Source organism: Phalacrocorax carbo, chromosome 11 (assembly GCF_963921805.1).
Source record: "Phalacrocorax carbo chromosome 11, bPhaCar2.1, whole genome shotgun sequence".
Classification (NCBI taxonomy): Eukaryota; Metazoa; Chordata; class Aves; order Suliformes; family Phalacrocoracidae; genus Phalacrocorax; species Phalacrocorax carbo.
In genome coordinates this window covers 10,369,208-10,396,115 of record NC_087523.1, presented here as the reverse complement: position 1 = coordinate 10,396,115, position 26,908 = coordinate 10,369,208, and the positions used below count along the sequence as shown (strand labels likewise).

General features: G+C 39.1%; 1 protein-coding gene across 10 annotated transcripts in view; it reads right to left on the bottom strand.

The window, feature by feature from the left end:
* Window positions 1-26,908, bottom strand: part of KLHL13 (kelch like family member 13) — a 91,467-nt gene that overhangs the window by 45,041 nt on the left and 19,518 nt on the right. For 4 of the 10 annotated variants that reach the window (XM_064462998.1, XM_064462988.1, XM_064462990.1 and 1 more), the window contains one exon: window positions 18,443-18,514. The exons of the other annotated variants lie outside the window; for them this stretch is intronic. In XM_064462998.1, the coding sequence (XP_064319068.1) occupies window positions 18,443-18,514 (72 nt within the window). The remainder of the gene's footprint in view (window positions 1-18,442; window positions 18,515-26,908) is intronic. 10 annotated transcript variants of the gene reach the window in all.

Here is a 26,908-nt window from a genome sequence, read left to right as displayed (position 1 = left end):
GCCATCATACAGAAACCGTCTTAAAATACCATAAGCAAATGATGTTACTCCCTTCCTCATGTGTGTGCACAGCCAGTGCAACCAACTGGTAACTGCCCTTAAAGTCTGTATCTCCCTGCTCTGCCAACGCCAATGAGCTGATTACACCTGTTGTTTATTAAGAGCAGCATTACAAATATGAAAGAATGAGGCTAAGCACAATCAGTGGGCCACTTGTTCAAAAGCAACTCTTGAAATACCCTTTTGATCAGTAAAGGAAAAGCCAACTCAAGCCACAGTCATTCCCAGGCATTGACTAGTATCTAAGTTGATCAATGCACATCCAGAAAGCAGAGTTACCTCCCACTTTGACCCCAACAAGATCATTCAGCACAGAGCGCAGGCAGCAGTAGTGCTCAAATACCTACTTCTCCTTCACATGCTTCAGATCCCATTTATTTTTCATTTAATGTACAAGTAACCTAATTAAAACCTTTACAGAAAACCCAGTAGTAAACCCAAGTGTATGAATCCCAAGCACTGCCCATCTTGAGCTCCACCACATGCCCAGCACACACCATGTGATCAAAACAGTCAATATACAAAATACAGAACTGATGGAAGTCGCAGTGCCAGGAACCCTAAAAAATAGACAAATGCTCTTCTCTTGCAAAAGGAGAACCACGTGACAAACAGATCACCTACCTGCACATATGGAGAGGGAAAAAAAAAATCAAATACCATTTTCTTCCTGACAGTCACAAATTGGTTTTGTATTCCCAGGAAAATATTACCTAAAGGTATTCTATGCTTTACAAACTATTTCAAAGACAACAGAAAACCACAGTATATTATTCTGTTATTTTAATTAAGACTTCAAAATAATAAGAGTTTAGTTACACATTTTAAAAATACGGGAAAAATAACCTGGTCTCCCGGAGTGCGTTGCACCCACTGAATATACTACCTTTCTGTTCTCACATTACACTGCTTTGCCACTCGACCCCAAATTAACTGGTACTGAAGGCCAAAAGCAGCATTACAGCTCCGTGCAGAATTGTACTTGCTGAGGAAACAGTTATTCCTAGACTAATGCTACAAAAAGACACCAAACTGGAGTTCTGCTTTTAAGTTGTAAATGCTGAAGACCCACAATAACTGCACAGATTAAACAGCTTCTTGGGACCATTCAAGGGGCGTTTTCTGTATTTTTCTCAGAAGCAAGCTCATGTTCAAGATTAAAAGCATCTACCACTTTAATGTTCTTAAAGTTATATTCTACTTATTATCTGAGTCTCTTACGCATCTTTTCTTCTGTATACAGAAGATGAGAAAGAGGAAGTCTTTGGGTTTTAAGCCATCATTTCCACGCTACTATTTCCAAAGCTGCGCTGAGCAGACTGACAGCAAAGTAACTGACAGGGTACCAAGCATGTCTGCAGAAAACTCCTCCATAAAGTAACAGAACAGGTGGCGTAGGAAAAAAAGAAAATAAAAAGACCAAAGGCAAGATCCCACGCTGCCGTTTTACAGACCCGAACTGTTAGCAAGGCCAGAAGCAATTGACAGAGGCTGTAGAGCAGCGCAACTCTGAACCTGCAAGGGACACAGGAGAGCGCTTAAAGGAGCAAGGCACTTCTTATTCCTCCTCCTCCTCCACCCCCCAACCCAAATCCTTCTTCACCATTGACCAACAAACAAGATTTGGCCCCAAATGAGGGGAGCAGGCATGCAGCACCATACTCTGCAAGCACATGAACAAACCACAGAGCCAGCCCTTGCAAGAGCATTGATCACAGCATCTTTTCCTCTGCAAGCTTTCCCTGATCTTCAGGGTAGGAATGCAGCTAAAAGCACTTCCCTTGCAATTCTCTTTCCTTTGTACAACTTGAACACCAGGCTGCTACCACATCGTTTCATACTGTTGATACCTATACCTTTGCTGCATTTACCTGCATTATAAAATACAAGTTCTCCTCTTTACAGCCTGGTATGCTTACATTTCTGGGGCATGTATACCTCCAACAAAACCTTTAAACCATCTCTGCATTCCCCATAAGGCTTCCCCCCTCATAGTTGTTTGAAGAATAAAAAGTCACAGGCAGAAAGATGTATCGGAGTCCAGTGGCAACATAAAACTCTAGTAGTCTGAAAATACTTATTCTTAGCCTTGAAATGCCACATGAATTTTTGTAGGAAAACTAATCAGAGTAAAAGTTACCTTATAGACATGCCACTGGATTTTCATCAGTTTGCACAGATTGAGTTCAACTTTTTTCAGCCCTTAAACTATTAAAAACAAAACCGAAAAAATATTTGCTCAGTCAAGTGATTTGCTGAGGTTAAAAGATTTGCTGTTCCGCTCTAACAAGCTGCTTACCTCCCTCCTTTTATTCATCTACTAAGTACTGGAGGAAGTGAAAGCACTAGGGAGAAATAGGGTTATGCTATATGGAAACTTTCTCAACTCTTGCAAGCCCTGTATAGTGTGACCTGAAAAGTCGTCTGCACTTCCAGAACCCCAGGCTTATTTTAGCCTTACAGAAAGAAAAAACATTCTAAGTCATGGCGACTGTGTGATTTACATCTCCCATTTTCACCCAGAAATGGAAACAGACCGGTCTAAATATTTGTGCCACAAATATTATGTTTTCTAACGTTAGACTCTCTTCCTACTGATAGAGTGCTTGCTCATATAAGAAAAGATGCCAACACACAAAGAGGTTAAAATAGTGATGTTGAGACCAGTAAACATCTTCAGACTTTTGAGACCTATGTTCTAAAAATTCAGTGTTTCGTAGCTATGTTTCCATTTGTAAATGGATACACGTTATTACATGATGAAACCTCTATTATGGTGTATTAGCACTAAACAAAGCTCGTTCCGAACAGACAGCAGAAACTCAGTTTCACATTGGAAGAAATTGCTCCGGATTTTTGCTTATCTTACAAGTACCAGCCCACTGAGCTGATGCATGCTACTACGCAAGTCTGTTTTGATATAGAAGAAAACCAAACACAACCCCAAAATCCAGCAAAATATTAGCATCAAAGCCATGGAGCTCAAATGCAATAATCATTTCAACATCAAATCATTTCAGTATTTTAAATATGGCTCTAAAGGCACAAGCCTTGAAACTGAATAGGAGCAAATAAGGACATAACATCTCTTCAGGATCCCTAAAAAATTGACAGTGTGATAGTCTGTCTTCCTTATTCAGCTCTTTGCCCTTCACATGGATGCTTCTCATGCCTCTACCTCTGGCTTTTCAATCTACTAAACTGCAGCTGTTCCAATTACTGGAAGAGAATAATTAAAAGATGGTATTGACAGTATTGCCCTATATATGAGCCAGTTAATTAATACAATTTCTTTGACTAAAAATCATTAAAATATTCACACCAAAATTCGTATGAAGGGAAAGAAGATCTCTGCCTTAAGAGGAATCCAAAGGAAACCAGAGCCTGCAATCCCCTCACAGCAACACTATAACATTCCCTAAATATTGAAGCACAGAAAAAAAAGGCAATGTGCACCTGGCAATACTTTTATTGAAACTGCAACTTTTCTAGAAACCTTGGAGATCTATCCTATGAAGTCCTTCAATTAATTGAAGTAAATTAAGAAATAGGCTTTAAAATAGCTGAAGACATTTCTGAGAATTACACATATACTTTGAGTTACTATCCACTACATTGTCTCTAACATTTTGGTTTTTTAATAACTGGAGGGGGGAAAGCCCTCAGGCACCAGATATAAGTTACAGAATCTTTTGGAAGGAAATACACTGTAGACATCAAGATGCACACGGCCTCATAAATGGAACAGAGATGCTTACAAATAGTTATTATCAAATATATTTAATTCTTTTAAATTGGGCTGAGTGGTCAAGGAACAAGGAATAACCACAAGTTATAAAGCACAAAGGAGTGAGATAAACTAGTTGGTAGCCAACGCCTCATGCTGTCAAAATGCTGTAAGCAGTACAGGTTCCCGTCTCCATAGCAATATTTGTAGGGCTATTTCTAAAACAGGAAAAAAAAAAATCCCCAAATCTTTAAATATTAAGTTAAGCAGTCAGGGCATGTACCATGTTTAACAAGAAGTACTGCAGTTTGCCATCCACCCACTCAGCATTTTTTCCTGTATAAATCAGAAAATTGCTGCAGTAACATTTTAGGATGCATCATTTCAGTGAAAATTACTTTTATACCTAAATATACATACGCATACTATATATAAGTATGTATTCATATATATAGCATGTGTATATATACACACACGCATTCTCTCTAGATACGCACTACATGTATATATACACACACCTTTTTTATATATATACACACATATATATGTATGAAATATATATTACCCTGCATCTGACAGAGGCCCTTCCCCTTCCCTCCCAGACACCTCAGTCAGGAAACATTCAAGTTCTCACATGATTTTCAGACTACCAAAACGCATGTTCCTAAACCAAAAAGGTAGCAGCAGCTGGCTGAGAAGTAACCATGCCGAGTAATGAGCTTCTCCATTACACACATTCTTCAAAAACCCACAACCCTGGTCCTTGCAAGTATCATTCATTAAGGACAAAAATATCTTGATAGGTTCAGTATGAAATTTATGAAAGTATTCAGCAACCATAAACAGTTAAAAAGACCCACACCACTTCCTATCAGTTCACAATCAGGTATCTTTAAAACAATTTTTAAAAAACCCTATAATTTAGGTTAAATCTTAAGTCCATCTCCCAGAAACTTGCAGGAAAAGGGGGACACACAAGAAATTAACAAACCTAATCCCTACAGTATTCACACTTCTAATATTTAGAAGAGTTACTTTATTAAAATATTAAATTCAGTTTCAAGTATATTTTATAACTACACAGAGCCTCAGAAATCTCAAATCTATTCCTAAGGGTGTGTTTCTGGCCATGAAAGTCATTTTAATTTTATGCCACTTATGGATGCCCTGCATATTTTTTGCATGTGTATTCTTGAAGAGGGCTTTGCTCTAAAGTTGAGGTAAAATTTCTAGCAAACAAAAAAAAAAGAAATCACTCCCAAGAGTCAAGATGCACTGCTAACTTAATGACAAGCTTCAGGTTATAATATGGAAAAAAAAATTAAAATTCAGCTCTGCTTGGGCAAACTACTCTTACATAAAAAGCATTAGGTGAAACAAGGTCTTAAGACACTTAGTAGGAGGTAAAACCAAAGTGAGCTAATGAATGTTTCCAACTTTTGATCTAAACCCATGTACTCTGCTGACAACATACTAAGAAGAAACGCTTTTGAACTAACACCGATTTATTCAGAGAACTGTGCTCATCTTCCCCAGGTGATTATATTTAATAAATCACCACAGAAATCTGAATGCACAGTCACAGCAGCCAGACTGACCCTGCTGCAAATAATTGGTCTGAAGCAAGTTGTTTTTATTAGGTCAAACTATGAACTACAAAGAATTTATTTCTAAACAACTTCTCCACAGCTGTTATGGTCTGTTGGCTGCACAGTTTATTTCAGTGAAGTATGCCTAACGCATTTACATATCTGACTTTACGATGCAAATATATTGAACAATTTAGTAATTAAAAGGAGGCCAGGATTGAGCACCAGTCACTAACAACTTCAGTATTTCCTGCACCACAGACAGCAAACTGCAAATTATACTAGTCATGTGTTGATTAAAGTACTTTGAAAATATTCTTAAAATAAAAGTTTGTAGGTTTTTTCTTTCATTCTTCCATTATTTATATGGAATCTGTTAGTCATTTTGCATACCCTCAACCTTACTGTCTTTAGCCAGCGAGTTTTTGTGGTCCTGCACACCTAGGCAAAGCAGTCCCTACTGAAAAGGAGGGGAGGCAAAAATAAAGCACATTGATTGCTACTCTTAACGTGTGTTTCTGTAATGACTATTTCTTTACAAGACAAAAAGATTAACTTTTTCTGAGCACAGGAATTCCCACTCCATTGTCACCTCTCATGGATCCAGGCTGCTAACACACAATCCACAAGATGTCCAATGTGGGCAGTCTGACATCTTTATCTGAATGCCAGAGTCCCTCGGGGAACACTGACAGACATGAGATTGAAAAGGTTTTGAGAAAGATGCTGATGCTTCAAGTCTAGGATGTCAGGAATAGCTGTGTGCAACATGGGAGCCACCATACAGTGGGAAAGCATCTTCTAGGAAAAGAACTTGAAGCTGCAGCAGCACACAGCCCACAGTCACTGCACTGCCTCTGGCTGGAGTCCTTTAAGAAGTGACAAAAAAAAAAAAGACACTTACATAGATTCAATCAATTTAATTATTTACCATCAGCCAGTCTTAAGCATGCTAGATACAATTTTTTATGAAATAGCAACTTAAAGTTCAGCTTGCCTTCACACACAAAGGCATGTGAAAGGCTTATGCAGCAAAAGTTCAGTTTCAAAGTTATCACTATTAGTATTTCCCCATTCAGTGTAAAAAAAAAATACAATTTCTCTACACTAGAAAAGGAGTTTAAAGTCTGCAGATCGTTCCAACTAAATGCCACAAAAGCAGGTGGAATTACTAGTTCCAAAGCTGGAACAGCTGAATGGGCCACACGGGAAAAAGGCAGTCTTGTACTAAACCACCACACTTCAAACCTTGGTTGGTTTTTGTTTGTTTTTTCTTTTTTTCCCCCCTTATTTTTTTTTTTTTGCCTATAAGCCAGAGGCAATCAGGAATCAACTCCTCACGTTTGACAAAGGTAGGTGTAAGTCCAAACACTCCTTCCCAAAAGAGAACACTATGGAACTCCCTGGTTGGTTTGCTCCAGATCCTCCCTTCCTCAGCAAATCAAGCCGGTGATAACCTCCACACCACCTGCTCCCAAAAGGAAAGCAAAATCAAGTGACCATCTCTTATTTTGATGCTCTCCCATTCCCAACAGCAACAGTGAAAACTGGCAAAAATGGATAGTTTTCACAGGTTCTTTCACTTGGAAGGGGGCCAGGAGCAAAGACACTGAAGACGTGTGTTCACAGCTCAAGGAAGATTTACACCTCAACGATAGCTGTAACTGTTCTTGCAGTCCTACGTGCATGGAACAGCTTTAATTGCAACATTTCTGCGGAGTTGGATACTACCTCTTCAGAAGATAGCTACTCATCTTCTACAGCAAAAAGAGATTTTCTGTGAATTCCCCCTGTTGGGTGTTGTTATATGAAGGACCCAAAAGGAACAGCCTTTAACATTCAACTGAACGGGGCGTGGGGAGGGTATACAATCAATGAGCATGTTCACGCCACAAAATTAACACGGTCTTAGTGTTATTAACTTTCTTCAAAAAATACATGAGGCAAAATTTTATCTTGCTTACATTTAGATTTTTCCAGAAGATAAAAAGAATGCTCACAAAAATGACACTTCGTATTAAACAGTTCTATTTGTCTGAAATACACAGCTATATTCTACTTCTAATTTGCCAAATCTCAAAATTCCTGCATAATAATTGTAGAAAGACAATTACAAACTGCTTCTTTAGCATCTCTGAGAATATAAATTTAAAGAAAACTGTACATTTCCTCAGCAAAGTTTCAAAAGCTACAAGTTATTTGGTTCATTCAAGTTTGTTATGGTGGGCAAATGTACAAGCTATGAAGTAATTTCCAAAAGCATATTTAAAGTGACAGTTTTAAGATATTCACTTAGCAGACTGGAACAACTCTGCAGTTAGAACATCCCTACTTAGTGACAATGTAGGATCAAGTCAGGACGTACTGCTTTGGATTAAACAATTGTATACAGCAAAAAAAAGTCTAAGCACAAGCTGTTTCTAGAAAAGCCCACAGAAGAATGCTCATCTTATTTGGATTTTTTAAAACTATGAAATATTTAAACCAAATAGTTTCAAGTCTCCTGATTATTAACCTTTATTTCCTAAAATTTTCAGGACTATTTTATAGCACAGGGAGCTGCCACACTGAACTGCAAACATCTGACTCCTAATGAAAATTAAGGCTCAGTGCTTTCAGAAAAGTCCTCGTAGTGGATTATACAGGTCCCACCACTGAACCGTTTTACCAGCACTGCCATACGTTCTAGGTGGTTTTCTGCATCTTTACAGCACTGTACACGTGACTATCACTTCATCCTGGCAAACCGTCCTTTCGAAAGGCAGAACTGACAAAATCGGCGAGCTCTGAGGAGGAGAGGCCCCACCTCTGGGCAGTCCGGGGGCTCAGCCGGGTGGCAGCTATCATCAGCAGAGCTTCACCACGACCCTGCCACCCACCCTCGCGGCTGTTCAGTCTGCAAAAAGGGGTCTAGATTCTGCAAATAATGCTAGATTTCTATGCAAAACAGTCACACCTCTCATCTGTGCTGCTCCAGTGAATCACAGCAGGCTCAGGAGAGACCGCTGTTTAGAAAATAAAAAAAACCAATAGATGAGCATGGTGTAGAGGTCCTTAGGGTGAAACGGCATCGCACAGCTGCGATGTGCGAAGAGACAAAAAAAGTCAGCGAAAACAAGAAATATTTGTGTTTCAGCACCTTCTGCAGCTGCAGTCAGCTACTCCTCTAAAGCTGAAAAATCTCTTTTTGATGCACACACTAAACAACTGCAATAACTTTGAGTTGGGACAAGCCCTTCTCTGAAATAAGAGTTTAAAACAAAACACTTGTAATTCAGGTGTTTGCCTGCCAGAGGGAGCTGAAGTAAAGAAAAAAATCCCGTATATCTACATACTTCAGAAGTTTTGGTTCTGTCCCACACCAATTAATTTAACTATTCAGACAAGAAAAGGTTTTAATGCAAAGTCACCCCAGCTGTGCCTGGCACAGGGCACTCTCGGCCTCAGCCACGCAGGCCACCCCTGCACCAACACCCCCACTACCAGAACCTTGCCAATTACGCCCAAGACACTCCTTCTACGAATAAGTTCCCCTCAATCTTTGAATGTAAACAGTATCTACTTTTAAGGTATCTTTAAGTACTTTTTGATCCACACCATAGTGGCGATGACTGCCTGAGAGAGGCTGCTCTAATGAGGAAAGCATCGCATGAGATGTAATCTAATGCCTTCTTATATCAACTTGTCATTAAAATGCATGGCAACACTGCACAAAGTCTAAGGTTCCAGTTTGCCAGAACAAAATACAATCTACGCTGAAAACAGATTTTCATTTAAATGCTTATTGGTCTTCCTTGCACACTCTTTCCACTTACCGCTTCTAACATTTAACATTAGTACACCTATAAATCTGCATGTGGTTAGAGATGCTACAGCATAAAACTCTTAATTTACAAGTTACCGCATTACTAATTTATTGTTGCATAGCACCAGTTAACCTGAAGAGCTTAAAACAGGCAGGAATTGGTCTCATTTTGCAAACTGGTAAAGCAAAATATCTAAACAATGTGTTCACGGGAAACTGGGATTCTGTAAAATGCTCAGGAAAGAATTCCACTGCACACATGATGGACAACCCCTTCCTTCCAACCTGCCCTTCAGTTAAACTATTTCCAACTTCAAAAACTTTCAATATAAAAGCCAGCATGAATCCCACCAGCTTTCACATTTGCAAAAGAGCAGATCAAGTATACCTTTATATAGCTCCCTTCAATATTTAAGGGCTAAACTGATCCAACTGTCCTTCGGTCAAAATTTGACCAACAGCTTTAAAATAAGTTTAGCGGCCTCCTGTGTATTTCTTGCAATCAAAACACTTTAGGGAAAATCAGTTATGCCACCTTCTGGTGTTCATAAGAACTGTTCTACAAGACAAATACTAATTTTCATAACTTCCCATTTTAAATGGGAAAAAACAGCATAACCAGAAAACTCACTTCACAGAGGACACTGATGCAAAATGACTTTTTAAAGCTTCAGTTAATTTGTAAAATGTCATTAGCTTGGACTAGCTTGTGCCCAGCCTTTAAGTTCCTACACCTGTACTACCTGCTGACAAACACAGCATCATTCCCCCACGTTACCTGGTTGGAGATGTGAGCTGTTCTGCTCTTTGCCCCACCTCAGCAGCTATAGCAATGGAACTGGAAAAGGCAGAGAGTGAAACGGATGAGTCATTTGTGAAATGGCTTCTATACAAGGAATACCTTGCAGATTGGACTTAGCAGCATGGAAGGCAGATAGGCAAAAAGAAATATTTAGAGTCTATAGTGTCGCAAGAAGCGTGGTAAAGGTGCACAGGGAATCATTGTTCACCAGCTCTCTAACACAATAAGGAGAAAGCTTCAAATGAGACTAGCAGACATCTGGTGGAAAAAAAAATATGATAAAACCACAGAGGAAACTTCTTCAGGTAATATGCTTCAGCTACCACACCATCAGCTTTTCAGTAACCATTTCTCCTTACAGCAGATTCACACAAGCAACTGTAAAAAGTAATAAAAAGTGGTTTGTACTGAGATGCATGGCAGGTGACTCAAGCAGAGTCACATACAAGGCCAGCAAAGTTCTTCACCCTACCTCCCACTACCAGATCATCATTAATACTATAGTAAGACAAATGTATGGATATGTAAGAACAACCATAAACACCCTGCCTTCTGTATTATACCTGGATCTATGCAATATAATCTGCACTGCTAAGCACACAAGGAAGGACGAATTTAAGCTATGACTCCATTTCAATAAATTTTTTTATTGCTTCCAAGCTAAGCCTTCAATACAGAACTGTTTCTAGACATCAAAGTTCCACACACAATTTTTGCAGGCAGAAAAGTAATGCATCTTCAGTAAAGGAAGAAAGAAGGTATGGAATTAGGTATGAAATAACATTTTAAAAGAGTACGTGGATAACCGACTCCAAGTGTGTCAAGTCTTATGCTCTTACAAGATAACCATATCTGCCAATTCTCCAACCTTAGTCAAACTTTGCCCTACAAATTTGGTGTTTCTGGCCATAATTTTTAACTGTAACTTTGAACTACACATGTTTAATTACATGAATTTTAAATGTAACTGGGAAGTTTGGTGTAGGAATCCGAAAAACCCAAGGCCATGGCTCAGGTACTTATGCACAAGTAGCAGAACCAACACAAGACACAGCTGAAGTACAAGGACATCTATAAGCATCCCCACTTGCTCATGACACCTTCCCACAAGCCTTTGCATATTCTTTCAGCTATATATATATTCAGCTCATTGAGTATGTGCCTCATTGTATAATCATTTTCTGATCTCTAAACAAAGCAAATCTTATGTTCAAGCAAAGCTTTGCTCTAACATGTTCTTACAATTAAGGGCTTTTTTATTCATTCTTAAATTCAGCATTTTGGTTTCTGGAAATGCTGTAGTTATCCTTTTGCCCGCAGAAGGATAATATGCAGAAGGGTATACATGCATAATGAGAAGTACAAAACATTGCTTTCATCAAACACCACCAAAAGTCATGCTGCAACACCGATTTGCCTGAAAGATTTTCCAAGAACCTCAGCAATAACGAATACAACACCGAGGTTGCACAATAATACCTCAGAAGAATGACGATAGTAACTCAGGCCGGGCATAATGTGACTCCGGCCACCCGAAAAAAGGCTTGATGCATATTGCACAAAGCTGTGCCTGCAAAATACAATGCTATCATCCCACATAATGAAGTGTTAAAACAATCAAATTTTAAAAGAAGTCGAGCACTGACATCAGTCCCGCCTGCCCATGTATTTACAGACATTTATAACCGCCACTGAACAGATTTTTGCAGATTACCAACCTTAAACTGAAAGCAGCGTTGGTTTCTAGCGATTCAAAGGCAATCTCAGATTAATACAGTACTTTTCATGACACTAGAAGTCCTTGAAACCTGAAGCTTTTGAGGCCTTTGAATAGCATATACTGGAAACAAGAAAAGAAGGCAAGATTCATTGTGAGGGCACCTGGGAAATCTCTGCTGGGCCGGCCATGTGCTACTCCATATCCAAAGCACAGGACACAGAAGTCAGGTTAGGAAGGGGGGAAGGCAGGGCAATAAACCAGTATTGACCTTACTAAACCAGTATTGACCTTACTGAATAAATACCTGAACTGGAAGTGAAATGCAGTTGGTAGCTTGGAGGTAAGGTGAACACTTGCCACAAGAGTCTCTATAAAGAGCAAAATAAGAACTGTCCAGTGAAAAATAAACCTATGCAGGGAAACCAACGCTTACAGCAACTATTGGACCACAGGAGTTCTACATACACACTATTGCAGAAGAGTGTTCTTTCTTTAGTGCTCCTCATCAAATTTCTGCAAACTTATGTTCTGGTTAATATCCTGAATCAAGCAACAACATGCACAAACATACCTTTTTCTGTTTGATTCTTTAACTGAAGTAGAAACATAAGCAAACTACCAACACCCTGCTGCACAAAAAGCAGCTGCTGAGAATTTTTAAAAAAAAAAAAAAACATGACAAAGTTTTGCTGGGTCCTGAAATACACTTTCAGGGATTTGGGAGGGAACAATGGCAATACCCAATTTAAGCACAAAATACTGATTTATTAAAAAGAAAAGACCTCTTTGAAGACTACACTCAATAAAGGTTTAAGAAGTTGTTCAGGATTCTTAGCCATTGTATCGAGCACCTCAAAGTAACTGAATTCTAGTATTTGCAGATAAGCAGCCTATTTAAGATTATCTTTTATCAACGCTCCAGAACAATGCACAAGGCACAGTGTAACTATGCTTTTCCATCATTGCTGTAATCTCATTAAAGCAGACAGAATCCAAAAGGCACATATTCAACTTGGAAAAAGTAAAGTTAGGTACAATTCTTGAGCCTTAGCTTTCAGTTGCTGAATACACATAATACATTCTTTTTAACAGCAAATTCCAGTAATGTGATTCAGTTCATCTACCCTCCTTCTCCCTTTTCTCCCAAGTTCTACATTGTAAATGGTCTTATAACCCAGTACGTTAACTGTCCAGAGAACAAGGCCATTCCTGTTCTTGAACAACACTCCTCATTACTCCTAAGCCACGCATAGCAGACAGATGGCCAGTCTAACTTCAGAACAAGCCAGCATGCATCATGTAATCACTCTTCATCCGCCAATGTCTTTGTCAGACCCCACTAAACAGCCACAATTGAAAGGATGTCCGGTTTACAATGACAGACCAGTCATGACCTGGCAAAGCCTCAGAACAAAACCCAAGACAGACCAGTATGTATTTTACTATATGGGCCCGGCTCTAATTATCTGAAAACAGAACTGAACACAGTCACACTGGTGCTCTAATTACTGGGGAGACAGATCAAGAGAGCAAACAATCTCGCTGTGAGAGCAAAGAGGAATCCAGACAATAGCCAAAGATGCTGTTCTAGCCAGGAGAGAACAGCTTTACAAAGCCTGCAAACTCCTCTGCAGTTCTTGTGTTCGGCTTTACTCCCACATTGCTCTGACTCACTGAAGTCACATCGATCCACATTTAAGCAACTGCAAACACAGCTTTGCTATCATTGTCCAGCTGGGGTATGGAGGAACTTGCTGACTTGTTGATACGTGACCTCTACGTTCTTGGGACAACAGAAGTAAACTGAGAGCATCTGAAGATTTAACACATTCATTTCAAATCAAGTTTCCTTCCAGATCCTTGGCTCCACCTACCTGGTTGTCAGCTGTGATTCACCTAGCCTGTAACAGGTGAGCTGGGGCAGAAGATTAAAACTAGAAGTCTGGAATTTGGAACAGGGCAGTTGCATGCTGCAAACATTTGGAATCTGACATGATGGAGCTTGATGTGATAACACAGCTTGGGAAGATGGAAGGAGATTAGCAAGATGCTCAGATTTCAGAAATGTCATAGGAAGGTCAGGCATAAATATATACACAATATTGTAACGAGGCAGAACAGTAGTAGTTATAGCTGAAGGCTTTCTGTAACAGACACTTCTACATTTTAACAGTGCACTGTTATCTCTAGGTGTTATATTTACTATTTCCTGCAGGAATCAAACCAATATTTGGATTTCAGATTTCAGTGTGCATCTATTTATGGGATTGATAGTCACCAGGCTGCAGGAGAATGCACCGGCTGAAAAATCAGGTTGTTTCCCTCAGCCGCCTTCACTGGTCCTGCAGAATACTTCTAGTATACCTCTGAAGACCATGTGAAGCCACTATTAGTTGCTTCAGCTTTCACTGTCCAGGGCAGGACACTAATGCAAATATAACCTAGCAGTTCTCATTTTCACAAGATATCCTTAACAACACTAGCAAGCCTAAGTGCAGCTCATTAAAACAAAATCAGTTTCAGATGCAAAACCTACTGATCCCCCATACAGTGAACACCCAAGCAAGAATGGGTATCTCATTTTTCCCAGCATAGTCTCTACCACTGTGCAATTATTTTCTAAGATACACCTGATTTTGCACCCAGGTGAACTAAAACCTGAATCACAGAGACATCCCAGATGTCCAAAGACAACAGAATCATGAGAAATGTACTGCCAAGCAGCACATAAACATACACACACAGAACACCTCTAGCATTTAAAAATAATGGAATGTGGAATTGGGTGTTGGGTTTTTTTGATTGGTTTGGTTTTATAAGGCAAGATTTTCTGGTGTTCAGGTGTGGGGGCTTTTTCCCTTCAAGTAAGGCACAAATACACACATCCTTCAGTTGGTTTGGGGTTGGGGTTTTTTTGTTCATTTGTTTTTAGATGTAGGAAGTACCAAACTATTCAGCACCCACACAAAAGTTATACTTCCCTTTTCAGAATTAGGTGATTTCTTTCCTTATTAGCAAAATTACATAAAACCAGTCAGATACTCCCATGAAAAAGTTCTATGTTTTCTTCCCCTTCCCTTTACAAATAAAGAACCATGTAATTCTTCTGTACTTGAATACTTGAATGAGAGGACATTTACTATACCTGAATGTTAGCACCAGAAGTACTCCCTGGGAGTAAGGAATTTAAAGATAGCATTGTTGCCTCTCGGGATGACAACTTTTATTTCAAAAGTGTTTATTTAGATGATCAGCTGCCAGCTACGGCAGATTAAGCCACATATTAAAATGATGCATTTTTTAAACAACAGGAGTTACTTACGTTTTTTAATGTTCCGTGCATTATCAGTTTAAGAAAAAAGTGATATGGCTAGCTTAAATATAGGGTCATGATGGATAAAATACATGCAGAAAAACAAATCCCATAATCCCTCAAAGGAAGAATGCTATACACACTATTTGAGTAGATTATTTTAGATTTAGGACTGTAAAGCACCTTACCACAGGCATAAAGTCACTCTGAGTAAAGCTTCTCTTTTTAACCTTATGCACTCAAATAAACACCAGACTTAGGAGGGCAACAATTACTCATAACTCCCCACCCACCACTTGCCATCAAGAGAACCATTACGATCAATAAACATCCACCCAACTGACAGAAGCCAGACACAGAAGCACAAGGGAAAGGACAATCCCATTGCGCTGCTAACATGCCACCAGCTGGAGAGCTTTCCAGAGTTGCGTCTCTTCAGCAAAAACTGCTCACGCAGTACTGAACGCAGTACAAACCAGCCACATTCTCCAAGCAGCTAGCCTAGTTTGCAAGCTTCCCCATGCCATTAAAAGCAGTAACCTCGCTTTCTTCAGAGAGAAAACAAACTGTTTTAGATCCATACCTATTTGTTGACCACATCAGCATCAAGTTGCAAACATTTCACATGTCAAAGGCACTGTATTTCAAACAATACACTAAAACTACATTTGGACAGATGTTAGCACCCAGAAGCCACGCATAGAGGGAGTTGAACTGCAACTAACCCAGAAATGTACCTGAACCAAAAACAAAACCCAGCTTTTAAATATGCAAGAAGGTGTTACTACTTTGAACCACCATAAATTTTTTTTGCATGAACAGTTAAATGCTACCAATTTGTCACGCCTGCACATAAATTTCTAGTCATATGAGCAACTTTTCCTTTATTAAATATTCCATCATCACAAATAAAACATTACTTTTACCTAGTCAGTACTGAAAAACCTCCAGAGATTTTATTTAAATGCACATCAACACTAAAGCTGTGAGTTTTCACTTCATTAATCCTTAAGTCATTTGGAGTAGTTGGTTCAAAAAAAAAGTGATTTGGAACGCTAAAAGCATTTATTGGAGAAAAAACTTTTGACTGAAGAGGTTAATTCTTCTGCTGAGGTTAAGAAATCATTTCCTCCTAAACAAGAACAAATACTGTCATACACACCGTACTGAGACCAGATGTGTCCAACACAAGTGTCCAATAAATAAGAAACTTGTCATCTCCTCAAAAAAAACACTGCTGCATTTTTGTCCTGTTCTTTATTTTCCAGCTTTAGCTCTTACATTAATATATTCAAAAGGCTTTATATGAAAATGCCAATGTTCCCATTTCAAATGAAAAAATACTTGTTCTAAAACATTCAAGTGCACATGCCTAAGAACAAAGGGTGTAAATGCATGCACCTAATAAGGAGGAGAGAAAATACCGATAACGTCGCTGCTACGGACAGAGAGAGGCATAACTGCTAAATAAAATCAAGTACAACAGAATAATTAGAGGGAAATAGGATGGAGTAAAGAGGTACTGTTGGGGATTACTAAAGCCTGGAAGCTTCTGAAGATGGAGAGAACACATACATCATAACTCTGCTCTAAGGAAAACCTTTAATTTTTTCAGGTTTCACAGCATTATCCATTATCAGCCATTCTTCATGATAAGCAGAAACGTGACTGACCAAACACTGCTATAACGTTGTCTGCATTCACTGAGTGCCAGCAACGTACAAGAATTTCACTCATACAGAAGTCTGCAAAGTGAAACTTGAGACTGAATATGCTCAAGTCACCATAAATGCATCCAGCAGACAAGACAAGAGGCCCTTGTGTGTCTGTGTTTGAGGGGGGGGGAGGGAAGGAGGAAGAAAGCAGAAAATCTGTTTCTTCTAACCCAAGATCAAACACGTTGAGAAAAATCCCCCCAGAAGCGGAGAGCAGCATGCTGATGAGTTTTATCATTCTTCAAGAATGATTTAGCTACTGCCAAAACATAACTTCAATAATTTAAACTGTTGTTCCATGAATTATCTGTTTAGACTGAGATCAAAGTACACAAGATCAGGCAATGAAACAACAGAAACAGCTCTATTAGATTTCTTTCGTCTAAACTTGCTAATAAATAAGGTTGCTTAATGTCAATACAACCTTTGGAACAGAAATAATTGAGCATTTATTCTTAAGAAGAATGCTCAAAATAGTTCTTTAAATATATTAATCTGGTTAAATGAAAGGTTTCAATGTCATTAACAATCAAAATGAAGAACGTGGAAGTCTTAAATGGCAGTAACAGAAAATTGCTAGGCGTGAACAATGCAGCAATATTCTTCAACTGCCTACAAGGGAAAACAAATCCTACCAACACTGTTTCCCTACTGAAACGCTCTTATTCATGCTGTTAGATTACATACAGCAGTGCAGAAAAGCACCCAATAGATCCCTGTTGTGTCTCAGAAAAAAATCAAGTCAAAACTAACATTGTTGGCACAATGAAGCTCCTTTACAAAGGAGTGCCAGAAACTTTTGTACCAGCAGCTAATTTCATTATAAACTTAAGGCATCCAAGCTTATGTTTCCTTTTTCATTTAAATATGAAGTTTCCAATTCAACTACAAAAAGCATGAAAATTAACTAAGATACAGCGTACATCTTAAAAGATATTCTAAAGATACTGCACTAGAAACATACTGTTTTTTCTAGTTTCTTTGGATGGATGAAACCAGCCACTCCAACAAATTAATCGGATCAGACAAAACTACAATTAGAGGTGTGCAAAGTACAGCACAAGATCAAAATGTAAACAATTTTACAGCTTCCTGAAATCAGGTCCAGTTAATTAAAACATATTGTTCCTTAATTAAGAACATTTTCAAGAAAGGAAGACAATGAAATAAGGTTGCTGGAACTTTTGGGACAAGGTGATCATGTCTACTCTTGCCCTAAATCTGTGGGTTTTCTTTCTAAGAAAAGAATAAGCACAAAAAGATTAAATAGCAGGTAGAGTGTAATCAAGACAGACCGAATAGCTGATTTCAGTATGTTTTAAGACAGAAGCCCCTTTCCAGCCATATCGGGAATGTTTTTAACACACTGACAGATTTTGTAAGTAACTGTTATTGCCTCCTTGCTCTAAGATTGTTCTTTGGATACCTAAAAGCAGATGCAAGGGCCGCTGGATCAGCTAAATCCGAAAAATCCACAGAAGTCCTGGACTAGAGAACCATTAACACTGGAGCTGGGTTTATTTTTCTGCTTTGTCTGCAAGTCACATAGTCCATTACTTGAGGAACAAATTAGCTTACAACTCACTAACAAGGTCCTTTCATTTCTAATCAGCTTTTCCAGGATTCCTCAGTTTCCTAGAAAAAAAGGCTTCCAGGCTGCCATCCTGAGAAAACTGGCACCTCTGCAGGAATTCAGGCACTTCCAACATACCTGTCATGAAGCACTGCTGACACCTCCCCTCTGAGCACAGAATGATCCATGCCGCCCAGGTTAGTTACTCCCCTGTTGACCAAAGGAGATAACATGTAATATGTCATTTTAGATGAGAGTAGCCATACTGAAGTGTGCTTAACATAGTAAAACACAAGAAGTTGCAGCAAATAGCTGCCAAAGATCTGTGGGGTCCATCTTTTGGTGTTGTTTTTTTAAAGAAAATTAAGTTTTTTGTTTGGAGAAATAAAAATGAGCCACATTCTAAAAAGCTATTCAGGCACGACAGTATCTGCATGCTGTCCATGTCCGTACTACCTTTTGAGGTTTTTACAGAAATATGTCAAGGCTACCAACAGCAGAAGAAAGAAAACTGACTCAAGAATAAGCTCCATCAACTGAAAAGTCTGATAGTAAAACAGGAAAAAAATTGCGACGGTAAGTGTCAATCTCAGTGGAAAGCCTTTATCCTCAATCTTCCCCAAACCTAGCGTAACCAAACTGTTTCTGCATGAATTTACTACCCACTGCTCAGCTGCGTTGCCTGTATTTCTGCTACTCCCTTGACTACCATAAACTTCAATTAGTCGTCTTTTGGCTTGCAAAGACAGGATCTAATCTAGGATGCTCATTTCTAATTAACCTGTCCTGTATTCATGTGCGCTTTATGAACACAGGAGGAAATACAATCATAGTATTCCATTTCAATGCAAGGACCAAAGCTTCACTGCTCCTCAACTGTTAAAAGTCTGAACAGAAAAGATAGCACGGTAGGGTCTAATTTGAAGCACAAACAGTGAATGCAATCAGAAAACTGAGTTGTTCTCTTATTTACTTATCTTTGTTCACTTAAGAGAAGGTTGAGAGGGATCTAATCACAGGTTTCCAATATGTAAAATGTAGTTGTAGAGAAGATGGAGGCACTGCCTTCACAAGGATGCACTTTTTAACTTTTTTCTTCTTCATTAAAAATCTTTCTTGAAAATGTGCTACAAACTGAATCACTTTGGAGTGAAAATCGACTTTGTCACTTTTGTCACCACAAAGCATTCCAGACAAGGAAAATATTCTGTATTTTAAAAAAAATTTTTAAATCACTGAATTTTACTAGTTGTTCTCTTTGCCATCAAAGCATCAAGACTGAAAATGAAATTCAAAAGCTGAACTAGGTCTTCACATATTTTAATATTATGAAGCTTTGGGTGAATGTGACAATGTATCAAAATAATCTTTTCATTGCTTCTCTTCTACCCACATACTACTTTGAATCTTTGGACAGATCTGCATTTATGCTTTTCATCTTGCCTGCAGTACTACATCATTAGGGATGTGCAGCTTTCACTGACTGGTAATTTTCTTGCCGGGGGAGCAAAGAAAGAGTGTTTTGTTTGCAGGATCTCTTCCCTTGGCAAGAGATTGAAGACCTAGGAAACACAGAGGGTGCTGTTTCTTTAAAGAAGTTACACATTCAGACTAATAAGAGCCTTAAACAAGTGCAGTTACATTGATAAATTACTTTTATCAGTATATCTCATCAAAACAATTAGGATAAACTGCAAAAAAACATCTTTCATAAGTGTATGCTGCCTGTATAAAGACTTACTGTCAAATATACAACAGTTTTTTCCAGAACTATTTCTCCAGCATGTTCAAGATGCAACCTTTTCTCCCTCGTTATCTACTCAGGTAAAATCCATCTTTCATGAACTCAAATTATTCTGGTTTCAGAAAAGCTCCACATTGCATAAACCTTTGAAACTTCTGAAATGTCCTCCTGCCTTATCCCTTCAGCCACATTGACTTCCTACAGCACATCCATCCAGTACCCCTGCTTCTCTCATCACACCAAGCATGAAAAGCTGCTCTCTAATGCCCTTCAGGGCTCAGCTTTGCTGTTTTCGCACCATTTGTTCCCCTTAATTAGCTCAACCTTCGGCAAGCCATCCAGTAAGCACCTCTGTGTTTTCCTTCATGTGACCCCCTTACACACAAAGGTGCCTTAAAAAAAAAAAAGCAGTGCTAAGTTCTCCTTCAAAACCACCACCAAGTCAGCAGTGACACATGGCACTTGGCGTGGGTCACAGTGCTGCTACATTACAACTATTTCTTCTTAGGGACTCGGTCTGATTTCCGATAGATCCTGATCTGCACCTGCTCTCTTTCTGCACTCTGAGTTCCAAGCACTTTGGATGAAAGATGTCTTGTTTTACCTTTGTATACCAGCATTGCTCGTCAGGTGAGTATTCCAACAAGTTACCTAAGGAGAGGTTCTGCAAACTAAATATTGAGCTGTACTTCTCACAGCATTTTCACATACATGCAAAATTAAGTAAAACTATAGGATCATCAAATTGGAAAGAATAAAAGATCTTAACTTGTTGCAGAATCAGTCATTCATCTAGATGAAGTAAAATATGAGGAATCTGCTTCACTGGAAAGTTCACAAGTTTCTTCAATATTTTTTTTTTTTTTAATTTAGTACATAAACTGCATCCAGTAAGGTAGACTATCCGTAAGTCTTTGCAGCCAGAACCAGGAGCTCAAGGTTGACGGAGCACAGATAAGCATTACAAGTCAGCAGCAATCGTTAAGGTAGCACTTTGCCTCTTGCAAACCCAGTACAAAAAGCTGGTTATCTCTGCTCAAAAGCCACCAAAAGCAAGCATGACGAGAGAAGCGCTGAGAACTCTGCTAGCATGGTAACAGCAGCGACTCAGGCCTTTCCATCAGAGGCTATTCTTGTCCAGCTGCAAACACTCAGATGCAACATCTGTTGAGTCAGGGTTGCTTAGGAGCAAGTATTAAAAAGGGCATCAAACATCTTAAAACACATTCCCCATGGATTTTTCTCTTTAATTGAAAAGACATACAGTGTTACTTACTACATTTCTTAAAAAAATAAACCAACACACTGTTTCCAAAGCTATTCAGTTTTGGCTCCTTTAAGCAAAATCAAGAAGTAATTGTTAAAAGGAAGAGTTGGGTGAAACTGTCTGAAGTCTAAAATATAAGGAAGCTTCTGTTACTAAAAAACTAACACAGTTCATATTGCACAGGAGTTCATTAAAATTCTGCAGTAGGCATATGCTGGATCAGTTCAGGAAGCCTGAACTGATCATTTACAAGCACTGTAATTTCAGGTAAGCCACATATACTAAAAAGGAAGTGAGACTGTTTAATAGAACAGGATTCACTACACTGAACTCCATAACACAAAATCATATTTAAAATCAGGGCAAGTAATTCTTGTTTTATGTAAACCATCTACTGCAAGACTGGCTAGTACAGCACACAACAGAACACTATTAAAGCAACGTAAACATCTGGCTTGTGAAAAATACACTCTAACATGCAGGATGCAAGGTGGCAATGGGAACATTACCAATCTGCAGAGTATAAAGCTCCAGAAGGTCTACTGCCTTGCCCTCATCGACCTAAAACAGGTACCAAAACTGTCCAGAAGGACGCCTGCACCCCATCAGGATACAAACTGTTTCACTGCATAGCTACAGCAACCTGTAATACGGCATTGTACAGACAGCAAAACAAGCCTCTAGAGCTGTTCCATGAGGAAAGAAAAACCTCTATGCAGTCTTAATGCAATCAAACCTATAATCTTAAAACCATTCAGCAATTTCAACCTCTGCACAGCATTTGCAGGAGCACAATTATGCTTCTGTGCTCCCGAGCTAAAACAGGATTATTTCATTGCCTAAGTACACCGGCATCTGTGCCCTAACGGATCTTGGCTCTCAAGTCAATCATATTTTGGCAGTTACAGGCTTCCTAATTTGAACTCCAAGAGTGACAAGCCTGACAATACCAGAGTCATTGGTAAATTTTGAGGCAAATGCAGATCACCATTTTATATAAAGATTTATGTAACTAAAGTTTAAAAACAAACCTGTCTGCTTATACACTTCTTAACCGACCTGTAGGATAAAAGCTGGACTTAATTACTCGGAGCACACTTGTTCTCAAACTCCAATCCACTAGTTTGTGTGAGCCACAAGTCATCATCAGAGGTCCCTCCTCTCTTTGTACGTTATTTCTATAGTTTATCTGAAGCAAATCAGCTACTCTTTCCATGCCAATGACCTTAAAAATGACGCTGCCTCTAACTTATACCCTGTGTCTAGACTAACCCCTCAGCCTACCTGCTATGGCTTTGTAGCTGACAGACTCATCAAGAGCAGAGGCAGACAGCTCTTCCCCACCAATACTTCACATGCAGTGGACCCCACAGACACATCTCTCCGGGCTGTAGTGGAAGGGGCACCTCTTCCCGCATCCACCATTTCAGCCTGTATCTCAGGTTTTGGGCAGTAAGCTGGGAAGAACCAGGCTGCTGAGTCCCATGTACCTAACGTGCATTACAGGTGGCAGAAGGGTTGTCCCTTGCCTTTTCCCTTCCATTCTTCAATGCCCTTATTCTCCTGCCAGCAAAGTTAGCTTTTACCTGAAGATTTCCAAGGATGAAAAAAACTACCCTGTTACATGGTACCACATCTTTCCCAAGAAATGGACAGGGGCCTGAAATCCACCCATTTCCACAAGCGGCTGCACGTGACACCAGGTCAGGGCATGGCGCAAGGACAGTCTCAACCCACTGCGCTGAAAGTGAAGTGGCAGAAAGAAGTTTTGCAATGCTGAGATGCATGTGTCAAAGCATTGTTTTAAATAAAATTCAAAAGAATATTTCAAGTTAGCTGATGAACTGTTTCATGCCTGCGTTTTCACAAAGAACCAAATGTAAACCCTTACATAATTATATCAAGATGAATCAAAATTTTATCAAGCTTACTAGTTGGCCCAAAAATATCCAATCTATTTGATGTAAAAGCATTCTTAAAATGTTTAAGTCCTTACAGATTTACCACATCTTCAGTGTTCTGTAAAGGACTTGCATTTCACCTGCACTTTTCATCCCTCATAAACCCTTTCTCCAATATAAGTCACCTACGGCTGTAACTTCAGCTTATAAAGCTCATTCATCACCACCCATGCTTAGTAAATCCACACCAGTGAAACTGATTCCACTGACAAAAGTTTGATTAGATGAGCATTGCATTTAAAAAAACAAAAAGGCACACAGAGCAATCCAACAGATACAAGTAAAAAAACACCTGTGTTAGCTCCAATAAGACAACAGGACTCATGACATTTAGATCCCACTTTTTCCTCACTCGCAGTGAAAAAAATCCTGGTACGAAACCAGCTGCTGACTGTCAGTTATTTTAAGAGCATAAAGCTTTATGTGGTTACTAAGATTGGGGAAGGCCAGCGGAACATATTAGTCCATTCACGAGGAAACTGAATACCTTAGATACAGCATGTCCCTTCGGTGTCCAACTTGTCACATACACCCCTGATCTACTGATTGCCAAGGGCACAGCTCAAGTACCTATTACTCTTGTACAAATGAGACTTGCTCAGACATCAGCAGATGTCAAGTAGAACAAGGCACCCCCATTCAGCCTGTCAGGAAAAAAATCAGCCTACGGAATGGAAGTCCATCTCTCTTTTGGTTGAAGTACATTATTTCTACAATTTTAAGTTAAATATTATCCAATATACTTATAGTTAGTATTGTTTAAGTTTATGGTTGTAAGAGTCAATACTACTAGGTTAAAGAGCTTTTATTGTACATTCTCACTTTATTAACAAAGCCACATTTTAACTTAATGGGCTAGGTTGCAGTACATATTTTAAACGCTTTAAAGCTTGCTGCTTGAGCGAAGTTGAAACATTTTCCCACTTTTAATCAGAAATCCTGTACATTCCAAACTGCACAGTAATAAACCATGATAAAAACTAACAGGTAAACAGCAGTTTCCATCATACTTCCCACAGACTTTATATAACTGTATAAACACCACTCACAGAAAGAGATATTACAGCACAGAGGTTAAAGCTATTATGATCATGCAGAATTGGGCAAAGAAGCCAGTTCCTGCACCTCCACCCTGTAGCAAGGGCTAAACTCTACTCAATTCACAAGCTACTCCATTATATCTTACCCATATTCACCCTTGCAATATCCCATAAGAATTAATGGAGCTAGCCAGATAGATATTACCTGTTATTGCAGCTACTAACGCTGACACAGAGGAGTCTTAATGTAGGCAAATCCAGAAACACTGTTCACGGTGGGCGTCATTGGCTGTAAGCCTTATCCGCTCTCGTAAGTATCAGAGCACAACCTGATCCAGCCATATGCTGAAGACTCTGAAAAGCTGACTGCTTTGCAACTAAAAGGTCCTTAACAGCAACCATCTGTACAAATTAAATGCTAGCCCCACAAAGTAACTGTTATGAATTTTTCGCAGAGCCTTTTCTGAATGTTGTCACACTAAAATATAGTAAACATCTGTAAATACACTCAAAGAAAAATGTATGTATCACCAGTAACTGGCATCACTACGAAAATATTTTAAGGTATTTAGACTGATACTTGGAACATTTTACCTAAACTATATTTCCGGTTAAAAAAAAAAGAATAATCAAGTTCCAATGTCATTAAGCTGCTAATAGCAAAGATATCTTATTAAAAAAATAATTAAGCTATTTCTCAACTGCAAATTTTTCCAAGCTCTGTAGAGTGATACCCAGCTGGCAAGTAAATACAACTGTACTTGTCTAATACACTGTACCTGACTAAAGCACATCAAACTTACACAAGCCTGTACAGACCAGATGGCCACACAACTTCTACTTCCTTCATTCACACTTCTACCATCTAGAAAGCTACAGCCAGAGTTTAAAGAACTTTTTTTATAAAAAAGGGTAAAGATTTTTTAGTTATGAAACTGCTCCTTTGCCCTAAGGAAGCAGCCTAGAAAGTTGAGGCAGAAGAATCTGAACCAAACCACGGCATCGGTGACATCCCCTCACCTCATTGCTAACGGCAGAAATCTGTTGTCGAGTTCGGAGAATTCAAACAAGGTGACTTTTAAGAACAGTGTTATCCACGAAGGAAGCAGCCTAGGAAGTAGTAGACCCCTGAGCAAGTCCTACCTGACTTACTGGGTCAGAGGTGGGACTGCCAAAAGATGACTGTCTCAGGGCAGACCAGAGCAGTTCAAGGAGCTGCAGAAGGAAGCTCGGCCCACGAGATCTAATCCAGGGACTCGGCCTGAGCCCTGACCAGAATCTGAAAACAAGAGGAACGTGTGCCATGACAGAGGAATCAAATACTCCACTACTCCGGATATCCGCAAGAGGCATCACAGCAGTATTTTTATTAAAAATATCAATTCTTATTTTAAAAGTTATATTATTAAATCGTATTCCATACTATCCCTGCTACTTAGCCAACTGTGACAAAGCCCTCATGGACTTTGGCCACAAGACAGTGATCGCAAGGTTTGATTATATCAAATCAGCGCTGTATTTCTTGGGAAGGTCAGCTGGATCAGCATGAGGATTTCTCCTGCTGCTTCATGAAGAATCCAGCACCTGGCCAGGACACCGTTACAAAGAAATCCTCCCGCAGCCTTCCTGAACTGGCAAGCAGAGCCTGGAAGAGGCCAAGGGAAAGATGACTACAAGCCAATATTATCCTGAAGCAGATTTTCTCCTGACTGAAAGAAAGTCAGACTACCAGCCACCGTCTGCAGATGCCAAACCTCATCCCAGAATGAGGAAATCAAGCACTAATGACAATTTTTTCAAAACAGTTACTAAACTACAAATCAGAAAAGTGTATCTATGAAAATATGCAAAGGGTTCCAGGATAAGAGAAGCCAAAAAACCATTTTTAAAACTTGCTCGTAGATCTAGATAACAAAAAAGGCAAATCCCATGTAAGAATCCAAACTAGTTCCTACCTAGGAGTTGAAGCAATTACTAGTCTGTTATAATGAGAAGATATTTTTCAATTTTAAAAAAAGAAAAATTTTCTTGGTGTACCATTAACACAACAAACAAAAAAAATTTAGAAATCAAGGTGCCGGCATTAACAGCAGTTTTTCTAACTTGAGCTCCTCAGTGCCAAGAAAAGCACTGAAGCTGTCCACAAAGGCACCGTCTCCTAGATAATCATCACTAGAACAAAGCAGTAGCTCCAGAGCATCAAAACTTACAGTTTAAAAGATCACATTACTTGTATTATACTTTTAAAAAAAAAAAAAGGCACAAAAACTATCATGGAAAATCCTAAAATAACATGCTGCTTTAATTCCCTGCTGTACTGGAAATTTGGCAGAAAAAAGGAAACACAGGGACTAACGGCCCCAAAGGAGAGAGCTGGCTGAGGGATCTGCAGCATTACAAACACTGCATATTTATGGAGTCCATCTGACAAGTAAGACATTGCATCACCTAACTGTGGTCATTAAAAATGACCTTGTTTCCACAAAAGTAAAACATTTAAGTACTTATTTAGGTACAATTATATTCTGACACAGAGGTTCTTCCTCTCCTGCAATATTTTGGGAGCGCGGTTTAACTGCATGCTCCTAGAAT